The 16,279-nt window shown below is 40.5% G+C and overlaps 1 protein-coding gene across 2 annotated transcripts in view; it reads left to right on the top strand.

Moving 5' to 3' along the window:
• LOC132833740 (probable G-protein coupled receptor 153) overlaps positions 1-16,279 on the top strand; it is a 100,020-nt gene that overhangs the window by 45,651 nt on the left and 38,090 nt on the right. For both annotated transcript variants that reach the window (XM_060852263.1, XM_060852262.1), the window contains exon 4: positions 1,239-1,668. In XM_060852263.1, the coding sequence (XP_060708246.1) occupies positions 1,239-1,668 (430 nt within the window). The remainder of the gene's footprint in view (positions 1-1,238; positions 1,669-16,279) is intronic.

Here is a 16,279-nt window from a genome sequence, read left to right as displayed (position 1 = left end):
CAGGCTTATGTGTGTTTTGTGCATTAGAAACCTGCACCTCACAGCTGGTGTTTTGTCCCCAGTTTGTTTGCTAATTTTTTCTGCTTTCTTTCTGCTGCATCAGGGTACCCCATTCCATCAGTGCTAATCATCTGAAATGCTGTGTCTGTTTTGTTAGCTACACAGTGATTTTCAACACTCTCATATGTAGAGTGTGACAGAACTGTCTAATATTGTCTACAGGCATATGATGTATGTGCACAAATGTTAATATTTGTAACATATGTGTGTATATGAATATATGATATATGTTTATATACTATATGTGATGGATGTGCCTATGTAGAACTTGGTCTTAATGGAAACATTTATAGATGATACTACCCCGCCCTTTAATTAAATCTTTTCACTTGGCTACACCATTTCACGCCAACCCATCTCGGCTCAGTGGTTAGCACTGCTGCCTCACAGCACCAAAGTCCCAGGTTCGATTCCAGCCTCGGGCAACTGTCTGTGTGGAGTTTACACATTCTCCCTGTGTCTGCGTGGGTTTCCTCTGGGTGCTCCGGTTTCCTCCCACAGTCCAAGGATGTGCAGGTCAGGTGAATTGGCTATGCTAAATTGCCCATGATGTTAGGTGCATTAGTCAGAGGGAAATTGGTCTGGGTGGGTCTGTTTCCACACTGTAGGGAATCTAATCTAATCTAATCTCAAAATTCCGTTGCGCCCTTTATAGTGATACTTCTCCCTCAGTGACCACTCCAGACATAGGATGCAGATTGGCAATTTGATTTGCTTTGGCTGGAGAGTCAGTGCTTTGTATTACTCCTAGACAGGGATTTAAATGAGTGAAGGGACGCTCACAGTGAAGTAGACTGTTCATGACCTATGAATAAAGCACGCATGCTTTGTACTTTTAGTATTTTTTTCCATCTTTTGTTCACCTTAGCGGATTTTGAGAAGATTTGTTCACTTTATTAACCGTGGATAACAAAACTAGAAAACAATTCTTCAAAAGTAGATTTACAGGAGTGAGCAGAGGAATGTCTGTAGCATAAATGCAGACACAGACAATTGTTTTACACTGAATGGCCTGTTGTTCTGCTGCAATACAATTCTTTGATGTGTGGTATCTAGAGAAAAGTGAGAATTATTAAGTAGTATTTACAGTTATTATGTTTGAGCCGTACATTGTAAGTGGTGTTTTGTCTGTATTCAGAACCAGGCAGATGTGTAACTGTTTTTATTAACTGTTCCAGGTTGAGTAATACCAAGAAGCAAGCTGTGCACACAGTGATGGGAATTTGGATGGTATCCTTCATTCTATCTACATTACCTGCAGTAGGCTGGCATGACACCACCGAACGCTTTTATGCCAAGGACTGCCGTTTCATTGTCACAGAGATAGGTCTCGGTTTTGGGGTCTGCTTCCTGTTGCTGATTAGTGGGAGTGTAGTGATGGGCGTGGTCTGCATTGGCATCGCCCTCTTTCAAACTTTCACTGTCCAAGCCGGAAACAATACCAACAAGAACAAATTCAATGTGCCCACAATCGTAGTGGAAGATGCACAGGGTAACAGGAGGTCATCCATTGATGGCTCCGAACCACTAAAAACCTCTCTCCAGATAACTTACCTAATCAGTGGAATAGTTTTTATCTACGACTTCTTGACTGGATTTCCTGTTTTGGTAAGCTGCTTTTTTTTTCTCTCATTTGCTGTCTGCACACTGAAGATTTACTTTTTCGGGAGTGGATTGCAGTTTGCACAGGGAAGTTGTAAATGAAAGGTTAAGGTTTGCAACCCAGGACATCTTTTGGTGAAGTTGAAATAATTAAATGGGGCAAAAGAATTAAAGAATTGTTCAGCTTTAGGAGCAACAGGGTCAATGCTATGAATCACTTCGGAGATAAGTCTTTGCACCGAGACATTTTTCCCAACGTATTTGTGTTTCTTTCTGATTTAATTTTTTTGTTTATTAATTATAGTCAAATATAAAAAAAATTGCAACCATATTACTGCACCACAGGAAAAGAATAGGGGATTGAGGCTAGATAAATTGTTCTTAAAGAGGGCTGGCATGCCTCACGCTGGGCCAAATGGTCACCATTGAATAGTTGAACTGCAACTATTCAGTGAGTCAATGATATAGGACTCCTTACTACATCCCGCAAGTAATACTACTTGACATAGTGATGTATTACAAAATGAAGTGACTGCTACTCTGTGGGAAAACATAGTCATTTTTCATAATTCAAGTTGGTAATAAGGTGATAGGCAGACTCTCTGGTTAATAGTATGGTAGCCAGAAGTCAAAATAAATTCTTTGCCCTCTTTAGAACAGTGTCACACAGGACTGATAATAATTAAGGAAGCAATCTGAGCAAGTAGATAGAGTCTCAGTTGAACTTCTCATTTGGTGGATGCCACCTCTGACCATGTAGCACTCCTTCAGTACTGTGCTGGACAGTATCAATCTAGATTAAATGCCCAAGTCCCTGATATGGGAGTTAATGTAAAATGGATGTGACAGTCCATTTGAGTCAAGATTCAATAATTTTATAAGATGTAGGAAAGAATTACCTCCTCTTGCTTTTGCTGTTGTGCAATCTGCAGTTCAGATTACTAATATTTTCTTATGAATATTTGTGTTTCAAAAATAGATTTTCCTGAAAAAGCACAGCAAGTTACATGGTTATCATGTTAGATCAGAGACAGTGGTTTCAGATGCAGTGTAATTTCGGGGCTGAAAATATGATTTTATTTTTTCTGAACTGAGCATTGATTTTTTTATTTATGGCTATGCATTTAATTTTAAGAATGTCCTCAGCTGTTTATTTGTGGTCATGGTATGGAACGTAGTTAACTTTATTGTAAACTTATTTTCTGGAATTTATGAACAGCATGAATTCACAAATGACTCACACATAAAAGGAAATTGAATTACAGCTCGTCTGTCAGCCAGAATTCCTCTTCTTTGTGTGTGGGTTGACAGCAAGGGTTTATCTTTCAGGGCTACCCAGCCTGGGAATTGCTCAGGTACTTTAGGCAGGGCTTACCTGCTGGGTTGTTAAGAGACACCATGACATAGGACACAGCTGAGAACTTCCATGGCCTTGGCTCTTTCAGCTCGGGCACAGTTGGAAAACATTGAATAATGTATCAATACCAGTTGGGGCTCTGAGTCAGAATGTTGTGTGTTCAAGTCCCAGTCTGGAGATTCAAGCATTTACTGCAGGCTGACCCGTTTGTACCAAGCTGTGAAAATTCACACTGTCCGAGTTGCAGTCTTTCGGATGCGATGCTAAACTGCATCTGCATCCATCTTCTACGGTGGATGTAAAATATCCAACTTGCAAAAGCAGATTATCTGACCATTATCACGTTGCTGTTTGAGTGATAGGCTTTGCTTGATATTTCAATGCAGAAACCAGTCAACAAATAAGATCAATGACAGGAGTCGTTTCCCTAGTGTAGGGGATTTCAAGACTGGGAGGCACATGCTTAAGGTGAGAGGAGAAAGATTAAAGAATGACATGAGGGGCATCCTTGTCATGCAGAGAGCGGGTCATTTGTGGAATGAACTTCCAGAGGAAGTAATGGATGCGGGTACAGTTACAATGTTTAAAAGAAATTTGGATAAGTTTATAAATAAGAAACGTTTGGAATGGTATGGGCCAAGCACAGGCAGCTGGGACTAGTTTAGTTAGGGATTATGGTCAGTATGGATTGTTTGGAACGAAGGGTCTGATTCCATGCTGTATGACTCTATATAGCCATTAACTATCAGTTAACATGCATTTTAACAAGCTTTTTTTGTATTTAGTCTTTGAATTAATACTTTTGAAAAATAGGAATTCATGGCTAAGTTAAAGATTAATTGACCCATCATGCTTGTTTGTTATTTGAATATCACTGCTCTGTGGAATCTCTGAACAGCTTTATATTTCTTTCTGCTTGAAGTATTTATCCATACTTTCTTTAAATGGTTTCTAACCATGTGACACTTTCTTCCAACAACCTTTCTTGCAAGTACGTTATATTACGGTCATCTTTTATGAATCGCTGGTACGAATGATACATGGAATTAATAATTTTTTGCACAAAATTAAGCAGCAGTTAATGCATGCCTGGCAGTTTTTGCTGTTTGCTGATTCTAGCTCTCCATTTATCGGTGCTTGAGAATTTGCAAAACGGTCACAGTAAAACTCGGATTCCAAGTCTAATCCCCATGACTTGTACGTGATGCTGCTGTGATGAAAATGATGCACAGCTGGACTGACTCTTCCCTTACCACCAACGCACCCTCCCATCAATTCTGGAGAAATATGATTAAAATAGGAAGAGATTTTCAGTGAATCTGCTCAGATCAGGGAACCTTTGTTGGGGTCATAAGTATCAGAGGGGCAGGGGTCACCATAAGTGCAGGCAATGTTTTATTCATCTAGAAAAGTACATTTGTCTTCAGTTCTGGAAGAGTCATTGACCTGAAACGTTAACTGTTTTTCCTTGCACAAATGTTGCCAGACCTGCTGAACATTTCCAGCATTTTTGTTTTGTTTGTCAGATTTCCACCATCTACAACATTTTGCTTTAGCATTAGTTTGTTCTACGATTTCTAATTGCTTCCACAATTACTCCTACTGTCCTTCCGTAACATAGTTTTAGAATTTTTATTCTTTCAAATATTTATTCAATTCCCTTTCCACTGTTCAGGCCATGAGTTCCAGATCATAACAAGAAAGTTCCTCCGACCGCACCTTTCAGATTCCCAAACTCTCCCATCTAGAAAGACAAGGACAGCAGGTACATGGGAGCACCATCACCTTCAAATTGCCCTTCATGCCACATACCATCGTGTCTTGAAACAATATCACCGTTCCTCAACTGTTGCTGGGTCAAAATTCTGGAACCCCCTTCCTAACTGAGAATGTCCCCCTACCTTTAGGACTGCAAATGATGGCCTTGTCAGGAACATCTACAACTAATGAAGGCACACAAAATAACTAAAGTTTGAGTTCTTATGACCTTATAAGTGGGTAATAAAGAAGTTGGGCAGAATTTTAACTCCCAATGGCTAAGAAATCTTAAGTAAGAGCTCAGAGTCAATTTGACAATCCACACCTTCACTGTCTTTCACCTTGACTCTTCAAATGTACTGCTTGTTAATCACTCACATTCCACCACCCTTGAAGTTAAGGTTATCCAAAACTCTGCCACACGTGTCTTGACTAGGATCAACTATCACCCCGATACTCAATGGTCCCATGTTGGCCCACATTCAAACAATACCACTGATTTTAAAATTCTTATCCTTGTTTTCCAATTTCTCCATGGCTTTATCCCACACAATCTCTGTGATCTCCTAAAACCTTCTGAAATACCTGCAAATCCTATAATTCTGGCTTCTTCAGCAGCCTCTATTTTAACCCATTGATGGCTATATCTGAATTCTCAGTTCCCTAAAATCTTGCCTCTACATTTTGCTGTCCTTTTTAAAATACTTCTCAATACCTTTTTGACCTAATAATTCCTTTGATCTTATGACGTAATATAATCCTTCATGACTTGGTGTCATATTTTGTTTCATAATATTTCTGTAAAGCCCCCAGGGATAGTTATTACATTGAAGGAGCAACTTAAGTACACGTTGTTGTTGTAAGAGACAGTTGGCTTCATTTCTGGCGTAGGTACGGCTAGAATACAAGAATTTATAAGAAATGGGAAGGGAGGTAGTAAACTCATTTGGGGGTGAATAGATCTGATTATTGCCAACAGCACAGATTTCAAGCCCCATTCCATCTGCAGCAGACTTGGAACCTGCCTCTTCACCCTATCCACAGTTTTGGCAGTTTGCCATGCTTCAGCAAATAATCACCAAGGTCTTGCCTTCGGCTGAACAACTCAAGAGGAGAAATAGGTTGTTGGGCTGAAGGAGGTCATCCTTTTTCACAGGTCAGCACACTTGCCTGAATGATCAATTAAATTTCTTGGGGCTAATAGCTGCATCTGTATCCCGTTTCCTGTTTTCAGCTTTCTGTTGGCTTCTAATTATGATGTATTGTTGGGTCAGTTCTGTGTTATTTTCTTTTCCAGTCTTGTTTATTTTTAGCCTTCTGCCTTTTCAATTTTGCTCACAATTTGGACATTTTAAAAGAATATCTGCCTGAAGTCCTTCAACAAATAACAATACTGCCTGGTACTTCTGGATCACATTTTTACAAACTTAGATTAGTTTAGATTCCCTTTAGTATGGAAACAGGCCCTTCTGCCCAACAAGTCCACACCGACCCGCCGAAGAGTGACCCACCCAGACCCATTCCGCTACCCTTCTATTTACCCCTGACTAATACACCTAACACTATGGGCAATTTAGCCTGGCCAGTTCACCTAACCTGCACATCTTTGGACATGAATATGACATTTCTATAAATTTCCAAGCATTTTGCTCAGATGACAAAGGAGTGATTTTTATGATTTGATTTCTGTTTGAAAAATTTGGTGTAGAGAGAACTCTGCAAATAGCAGTGCATTAATTGTATAATGCTGATTAGCTAGTAGTTCCATTTATAGCACAAAGGGCTGAAAGACATATTAATTGGATAAATACCAGCTTTGATTCCTGGTAGATGCCAAGTTACTTTCAGGCAGGAAATAAACGTTGCACCATAATGGGGTTCAGCTCCTCATAGCCTAGGAAAGAGTATATTCATCTAAGGTCCATTCCTGATGGCCATCAAGTGATCTCAGATGGCCAGGATTGGTGGACATTAACCAGGAACAAGACAGAGGTTGGCCAAAGTCGCCTTTTCACAGTTGCATAAATATTCAGCACTTTGCTTTATGTTTGAAGAAAGATCCTGACTGTACTGAGAATGATGAGGCTGCTAGCATTGGGACGTTGTGAACCTCAGGGGTCAGTACCTGCAGGAAAGAAGAAGAGAGGACAATTTTCTTTCTGTCTGCAGCTCCAGTCTCTGACTGGTATTTTCCATTTGGAAGTTCACGGAAGGGCTGTACTCAGATTACTATCAGTGCTACTCTGGTTATGCACATATGGATTAGGAGCAGGAAGAGAAGAGAAGAGCCTTTATTGTCATGTGCACTCGACCGAGTGCAGTGGAAAGTTTGTAATGTTGCCGCTTTAGCACCAAAGTAGGTAGAAGATAGCTAGGTACAGATACTTTAAGTGTTTGTTACAAAATTGAAAGAGTAAAACAGCAGTCTAGCATAAGAATCCAAAGTTTAAAAAGTACAGAAATTAAAGAAGTAGACAAAGTACAGAATAAGAATAAAAGGTATCTTTAGAAAGTATTCAAGTTATAGTCCCTTTCACTTAGTCTGTGTCCACAGAACTTGAGGCTTCACTGCCTCCACACATTGGCCTCTAGCCCATGACTCACCTCCGGGACTCATCTCCCAGACCAACCTGGACTCGAACTGCGTCCTGCGCCAGGCTGTGGCCTGGGACTCATCTCCCGCGCTGGACTGCACTCGGGCCCCCCTCCGTTCTCCATTCACTCGGGGTAGGTTTAAGAAGTTCAAAGTTGAGCCAGGTGCAGGTAAGCAAACTGCAGAAAAGAGAAGAAAAATTGAAAAAGGAAGAGTAACTGGTGAAGCAGAGGAGCTCCAGTTGGAGCAGCCCATTCTGCCACTATCTTTCTCTGCCAATTAGCCAACCATGGCTGACCTGGTTGACTCATCCTCTCTTTAATGGTGACCCCCATTCCATTTTTCCACCATCAGTAATGGATGAGGGTCTTCTGAACTCTGCTGAAAAATCCAGAAACAGCAGGGTGGCTCAGTGGTTAGCACAGCACCAGGGACCTGGGTTTGACTCCACCCTCAGGCAATTGTCTGTGTGGAGTTTGCACATTCAATCTGTGTCTGTGCAGGTTTCCCCTGGGTGCTCTAGTTTCCTCCGACAATGGTTAGATGGATTGGCCGTGCTAAATTGCCCATAGTATCCAGGGATTTGCAGACTAGGTGGGTTAGCCATGGGAAATACAGGGTAGGGGCCTTGGATTTGGGTGGGATGCTCTTTGTAGGTTTGGTGAGAATTTGATGGGCCAAATGCCCTATTTCCACACTCTCAAAATTCAATGACTCCAGAAAGTTTTCAATGATAGCAAAAACTAGAAAGCCTTCCTTTCCTTTGAGTTGATCTGGGTTTCTTAATGTACAAGGAGGCTGCTATTGTGAGCACAGTTTGTCAGGACCAATCACCACATATCCAGCCTGAACATGTTCCAGTTTCCCTTTTGCATGGTCAATCACTCCTTAGGTACTGACCAAGCATTCTGGGACACAAATGGGAGAATAAACACAAGGCAAACCTTTGTTATGATTCAAATTTATGAAAGGTCTTGAAGAATAAATCAATAGAAATGGTTCTCTTGATTATAGGACCAGTCATCATAGATCACAGATTTACGTCTAAGGACCAGAGGAGAATTGAGAATTTTCTTTTAGGCTCTGAGTTATGATCTGGAATATTGTACATTAGAGGGTGCTAAATGTGGATTTAATCATAATTTCCAAAAGCAACTTGGAAAATTTTTGAAAAGGGAATAAAATGCATACCACGAGGAAACAATTCGGAGTATAATTAATTGAGCTGGCACAGGTACACATGGGCTGAATGGCCTCCTGCTATGCTGTAGCATTCTCTCGTCCCTAGCGCCCGAGCTGCTAATCCTCCCTTATCCAATACTATTTAATAAAAACAGGTTGACTGGCTGTTCATCTTGATGTGGTTTGCAGGATCATGCTGTGTGCCAAATGGATGCTGTGTTGGTCTAAATAACAATAACCATTCAAAGCAATTGTTTGGTTGTGAAGCTCTTTGAATTGTTTGTGATGAGGATGAATGTGAGCTTTCCTCTCATTCTGCAGCAAGACTGCAATTAGTCTTTATGTTCTTAGATTAGATTAGACTTAGTGTGGAAACAGGCCCTTCGGCCCAACAAGTCCGAAGCGCAACACACCCATACCCCTACATTTACCCCTTACCTAACACTAGGGGCAATTTAGCATGGCCAATTCACCTGACCCGCACATCTTTGGACTGTGGGAGGAAACCGGAGCACCCGGAGGAAACCCACGCAGACACGGGGAGAACGTGCAAACTCCACACAGTCAGTCGCCTGAGTCGGGAATTGAACCCAGGTCTCAGGCGCTGTGAGGCAGCAGTGCTAACCACTGTGCCACCGTGCCGCTGTTTGAAAAGAACCTGTCTGAGAAAGGTCATTGGTTTGTCAACCTGTTTGTCCATTCTGCCTTTTTTACTGTGTTTCACTCTGGTTCACTGCCTCATTTGTTATCTTTAGCCCTCTCTCATTCCCGTTACATTTCTTGGCCAATTTGTTTTGAGAAGAAATGCTGGCACTGGGAGTTTCCAGTCTGAGTAGCCAATATGCTTCGGAGTCCATTATGAAATAGTGAGATGCAGGGGTATGTTTTCTGTAATTTAAGGTCTCTCATTTTCAATGCTGGAGCAGAATAAACAGTAAATGCTGGAAGGAAGTGTGATTCTTTCTGTTTCCCAAACAGATCATTCTGTGACCTTTCAATGTGAAACTGCCAATTTTGTACCACTTTAAGATCATTCCTATGTCTATTTGCAATTGAGGTGTCTACTCCAAATACAAGTCTTGGAAGACCTTAACCTCCCAGAGGAGACTTTGTCTGTCTCATCAATCTTGGTTAAACGTTTTTGGATGTATTATCTACTTGCTGCCCAGATGAAGAAGGAGAATTGCAGATCAGGAACACCCAACAGAAACTGTCTCTAATTGATTTCAGTCACAGTACAGGTTGGCTAGTTCCTATAGCAGCTGCCACCCAGCAACACTGATTTTCACACCTCAAGGGTAAGTTGAAAACATACTTATGAAATCCTCAGAAATCTTGTCCTCAGGGGCAGAAGTCTAGCCATTCAGTATCCTTTTATTATTGGCAGTGCTTTTAGGCCTGAACATGTGTTTTTTTTCAAGAAATTCTTAATGACAGCATGTCAGTTTTGGGAATCAGCCATTTGGATTAGTCAGTTTTCAGTCAATGAAACCCTACTTAGAAATTACTCCAAGTTGAGGGCACAAAACAAGGAAAAAAAGGAAATGGAAGCTTTTTGAAGATGAAAGGATCAAAACAACAGAGCTTCTTTATCAAGAATCGAGCATGATTAAAATAAAATAGAAAAAAGAGAAAATAAAGGAATGAAAAGAAAAGGCAGTGTTACAGGCCAAACCAAACACCCTCAAAATATGTTAATGAGGTAGCCTAGACCCCAACTTTTTCTTATTTTTAAAGGCAAGTGTAAGGTGTTGTGTTCTGGAGGTATTTCAATTGGTCAAACTTGATGCAAAACACATTTTGTTTTTACTCTGTAGTTAAAATACAAATAAAGGAAAGAAGAATTGGAATACCTTAACTCTCTTAGAAAACTTAACAGAACAATAGATTATTTAACCACTAAACAGCATCTGTTCCAATATAGTAAGATCCCATAAAGACACCCTTGGCAAAGGCAAATTCAGTAAAATAGATTGTCTCACATGAAATTCTAGTGGCAAAGAGAACCCCAGCTTTTAGCTTCCACTCCAACTTCAAGACCCCAGCGATTGCTGAAAGTTAAACTAAAAATCCTGGTCCTGTGGAAGCTTGACCTCACCCATTCAGGCTGCTTCTATTGTTCCAACTTTTAGAAAAAGTCAAAGCTAGCTGGGTTCAGAGCAGACAGCTTGGCTCCAAGTTTACAACACTTGCTTTCAACAGAAACACAATGGAACAAATCCTTCTTAAAGGCAAAGTTAAAAATCACACAGCGCCAAGTTATAGTTCAACAGGTTTATTTGGAAGCACTAGCTTTCAGAGCACTGCACAACCACCTGATGAAGGAGCAGCACTCCGAAAGCTAGTGCTTCCAACTAAACCTGTTGGACTATAACCTGGCGCTGTGTGATTTTTAACTTTGTCCACCCCAGTCCAATACTGGCACCTTCAAATTATTCTTAAAGGCACATCTCATAACTCACAGGTTTAGCATAAGGTAAGCATTTAGATATTTTTACTTGAATTAAAAATGTAACTTTTCAGGATGATTACAAAAATTTGAACTTCAAGCTGTTATTTTAATGTCAAGATGGCCAGACTGCATCTATCTACTCCTACTCTCTGGTCCATGATCAGGAGCTAGTTAACATTCTCAGAGCTAGCTTTTTTTTGATCATGCTTTTAGTCTCATATCCTACATTTCCCCTTTATTTTCGACCCTGCATCTCCTGCAAAGTATCTCAGGATGTTGACAAATGTGAAAGATCATAAATAAATATTAATTTTCTCTGTTTGCATAAAAAGGAGATAATATTTACCCACGTGTCCATGCTGTAGTCTTGTGTTTTTCATTAATTCCTCATTTTTAAAAGAAAACTTCACTCTTTCTTCTCTAATTCTCAGCAATACATTCGCAGGTGCCATCTCGATTCATGTTAAAGTGTTAAATATGTCAGCATTGACTCAGTGTGAGCACTCTCATCTCTGAGTCAGTAGGGATCAGAAATTCACTCCAAGGAGCTATGTACTTTCTAAGCTGACACCCCCGTGATGTACCAAAGAGCCTTCTTTCGGGTGAAAATTTGAACTCGAATAGATGTAAAAGATCCAATCACACATTGTTGATGATGCTCAGAGATTTTCTCCCTGGTGTCTTGACAAAATTCATTCCTGAACCAACATCCACAACAGTGTATCTCACTGCTCTATGTGAAACCGTATTATCCACAAAATAGTCACTGCGTTTGCTACATTAATATCGTGACTACATTTGAAAAGTATTTCAATGGCTTTAATTAGTGTATTCTGAGGTAGAGTAGGCTCTATGTAATTTCAAATAATCATTTATTTTGCAATAGATTGATCTGTTTTTAAAATATTAATACTGCTGTGGACTAGCTGATATTATTACTGTACAAACCCATAAGACATATAAGCCGAATTTCACCATTCAGCCCATTGAGTCTGCTCTGCTGTTTGATCATGACTGATGTATTTCTGAACTCCATTCTCCTGCCTTCTCCCCATAACCTTCGATCCCCTTACCAATCAAGAACCTATCTAGTTCTGTCTTTAATACACTCAGTGACTTGGCCTCCACAGACCTCTACGGCAATGAGTTCCACAGAGTCACCACTCTCTGACTGAACAAGTTCCTCCTCCTCTCAGTTCTAAAGAGTTGTCCCTTCACACTGAGGCTGTGCCCTCCAACACTAGTCTCTCCTATCTCTGGAGGCAGCTTTTCCATATCTAATCTATCCAGGTCCTCTCAGTATTGTGTAAATTTCAATCTTTATAAATTCCATCGAGTACAGACCCAGAGTCCTCAATGGTTCCTCATATCACAAACCCTTCAACTCGAGGATCATTCTTGTAAACCTTCTCTGGATCTCCTCCAATGCCAGCACATCCTTAGATACGGGGCCAAAAATAGCTGTCAATTTCCAAATACAGCCTCAGCAGTTCATCTCTGCTCCTGGCCCTCTTGAAGTGAATGCTAACATTGCATTTGTCTTGCTAATTGCCAATTGAACCTAAATGTTAACCTTAAGAGAATCCTAAACTAGTCCCTTGGTGCTTCAGATATCCAAAGCCTTTCCCCATTTAGAAAATAGTCTATACCTCTCCTTTTTACCAAAATGTGACCTCTCACTTTCCTACTTTGTATTCCATCTGCCACTTCTTTACCCACTCTCCTAGCCTGTCCAAATCCTTCTTCAGCCTCCCCACCTCCTCAATGCTACCTATCCCTCTACCTATCTTTGGGTCATCAGCAAACATAGCACAGTACCCTCATTTCCTTTGTCCAGACTGTTTATGTATCATGTGAATAGTTGTGGCCCCAAAGCTGACTCCTGCGGAACTTCACTAATCACCAGTTGATCTCCTGAAAAAGACCCCTTTATCCCTACTCTCTTCACCTTCACCTTAAACTCCCTAATCAATTCTGCCTCATTACACATCAAATTTGATCACAGACTGAAATCTGACTTGATAGACTACTCCTTTATTTAACAATCCATTCTATAATCGAAACACAAGCTGACCTGTTGCAAATTTGGATTTAACAATAAAACAGAAGTCCATTATGCAAAATAAATGAAGATAAAATAGAATAAACCAAGTTATTTACAGAGGAGTGCTGGGAGAAACAACTGAAGAGCAGGAGTATCAACATTTCGAGCATAAGCTTAGGCTGAAAACATTGACTCTCCTGCACCTTGGATGCTGCCTGACCAGCTGTGCTATTTCAGCACCACACTTCTTGATTCTGATCTCTAGAATCTGCAGTCCTCACTTTCTCCTATTTATATATAACAATTTGAAAGATTTCAAATCTTTTTTACAGGAGAAACTATGTTTGTCCATCTACCTACAATGGAGTTCTTCTGAAAATCCGAGGCTAAAGCTTTCCAATCTCTCTGTTTTTCCCACAAGCAAACAAATAACTTAATTCCTGATTCTTCCAAATCAAAAGCAAGCCAATACTTTTCAGTTTGCTCCTTTTCGATCAAAAAACTCTCAATGCAAACAAATGCCCATTACTACCCCAAGGGGTGTGCTGTCCACATTTTTAAAATTTGTTCGTTAGTGGGATGTGGGCATTGCTCGCTGGCCAGCATTTTATTGCGGCTTAAGGCAGTAGTGAGCTGCCTTCTTGGACTGCTGCAGTCCACCAACTGTGGGTTGACCCATAATGCCCTCACAAAGCCCTTACAGAAGGAATTCCAGGATTTTCACCCAGCAATAATGAAAGAACAGCAAAGTATTTCCAAGTCAGGATGGTGAGTAGCTTGGAGGTGAACTTGAAGGTGGTGGTGTTCCCGTATATCTGCTGCACTTGTCCTTCTAGATGGAAGTTTTTGTGGATTGGGAAGGTGATATCTAAGAATCTTCAGTGCATTTCTGCAGTGCATCTTGTAGATAGTAGAGGGAGTGGATGCTTGTGGATATAGTGCCAATCAAGTGGGCTGCTTAGACCTGAATGGTGTCAAGCTTCTTAAGTTTTGTTGAGGCTGCACTCATCCAGGCAAGTAGGAAGTATTCCATCACACTCCAGACTTCCAGACTTGTTTACTGGTTTAAAAATCATGGCTCCAGAAAGACTGACAAGTTAATTATGAAATCCCTTCATACACACAGACACACACACACACACACACACACACACACCTCCCCCCAAAAAAACTGTATCTTTGAAGCATTTTCATTTTATATCAAAAATGATCTTAATATTATTTCTACATCAGAAATAGAATAATAATATTCCATTAAGCACATTTTACACAGGTCTGTGGGCATCACAGCACTTAGTGTTCTTTATATATGCCCTGGTTATAATGTCTGCTACAAAGTTTCTTCTTCAGACACATGAATGAATTTTAAATTATGTGCCGGGAGAATTGAGCTCCACCAAAATAATAGTAGTACGTGTCTTGAAATTTTTCCAAGAAAATCACAGGATTATGGTCCTTTTAAATAGTAGTTTCTTCTACGTTGTTGAGATGTCTTCAGAATCATTGAGAACTAACACAAGACACATCACAACTGTTGATATTTTGGTTGACATGCAGTCAGTTTATTTGAAAATTAACTGACAGGCTCTTCAATTCCCATTGAATCATCTTGAAGTCAAACACCTCCCCCCCCCCCCCACCCCACCACCACCACCACCACCACCACACCGATGTTGCTGCCATCAACGGCCAGTTTAAATGCCACAGCTAAAACCAGGGAGGTCATCAGCACAGCTTTCAACTTGTCAAAGGCACTCTGACACTGGCTTCCATTCAGATTTTCTGCCTTCAACAAATTTGTTAAAGGTCACAACGACAGTGTTTAGAACAATCTTGTGATAAAATCCGCACACGCAAATAACGTAAGATTTCACATTTTGTTCGAAGTGTAGGAAAATCCAACATAACTCTTATTTTCACTTTTTTAGGTGCTCCTTAGCTTTGTTCCATAGTGTAGCCCAAATAAGTCACTCGGCCTGCTTTATAACCGAATTGGGTTTTAGTGAGCAATCAAACAGTTCAGTCAAGTAGTCTTAGAGTCATACAGCATAGAAATAGGCCCTTCAGTCCACCATGTCTATGTGACCAACAAACACCAAAATCTATACTAATCCCATTTACTCGCACTTGGTCGGTAACTTACAATGCTCTGGCATTTAAAATGCTCACCTTAAATGTTGTGAGGTTAACTTCCTCAAATACCCTCTCGACAGCACATTTCATGTATCTACCACCCTCTGGGTGAAAAATTTCTTTTTTCAGATTTAAACAACATGCTCCTCAAGTTGAAGCCCACTAACTACCTGACAAAGGAGCAGCGCTGCAAAAGCTTGGATATTCCAATAAACCGGTTGGACTATAACCTGGTATCGTGAGATTTTCAACTTAAAGATATGCCCTCTGGTCTTAAGCAAATCTGCCATGGGGAAGGAAGTCTCAAGAACTGCTATCTCTGCCTCTCATAATTTTACATTTCTCAATCAGATCACCCCCACCCCCCCACCCCAAACCTCCTCTGCACCAAGGAAAACATACCAAGCCTATCCAAACTCTTCTCTTAACTGAGACCTTTCATTCCAGACAACATCTTGGTTCCAATGTGGTGACTGGACTGTACACAGTATTCAATCTGTGGCCTAATCAATGTTTTATAATATTATAACAAGGCTTCCTTGCTCCTACAGTCTATGCCCTGACTAATAATACAAGCATTCTGTATGCCTTCTTCATTTACCTGTGCTAACACTGTCAGAAATATATGGACTTATACACTGAGGTCCCTTTGTTCCTCAGTACTCCCTAGGGACCTACCATTCATTGTGTATATCCTTCCCTTATTAGACCTCCCAAAATGTATAACCTTGCAATTATCAGGATTATATTCCATCTGCCATTGCTCTGCTCAATTTACCAGCTGGTCAATATCAGACCGTAGCCTGAGACCATTCTCAGTATCAACAACACCCCCAATTTTTGTGTCATCTGAAAACTTATTAATTAAACCTTTTATATTCACATCAAGTCTTTAATGTACATCACAAACAGCAAATGCCCCAGCACTGATCCCTGTGGTACACCACTGGTCACAGACTTCCAATTACAAAAACAACCCTCACTTCCCTCTTTCTCTTCTATTTGGAAGCCAATTTTAGATCCAGTTTTCCCACTTGCCTTGGATCCCATGGGCTCCTACCCTTTGGACCAGTCTTTGGTTTCTTTTCAGGTTTGGCT

Source organism: Hemiscyllium ocellatum, chromosome 37, assembly GCF_020745735.1.
Source record: "Hemiscyllium ocellatum isolate sHemOce1 chromosome 37, sHemOce1.pat.X.cur, whole genome shotgun sequence".
Taxonomy (NCBI): Eukaryota; Metazoa; Chordata; class Chondrichthyes; order Orectolobiformes; family Hemiscylliidae; genus Hemiscyllium; species Hemiscyllium ocellatum.
The sequence above is the reverse complement of the archived record's forward strand: the minus strand, read 5'-3'. Positions and strand labels throughout refer to the sequence as shown.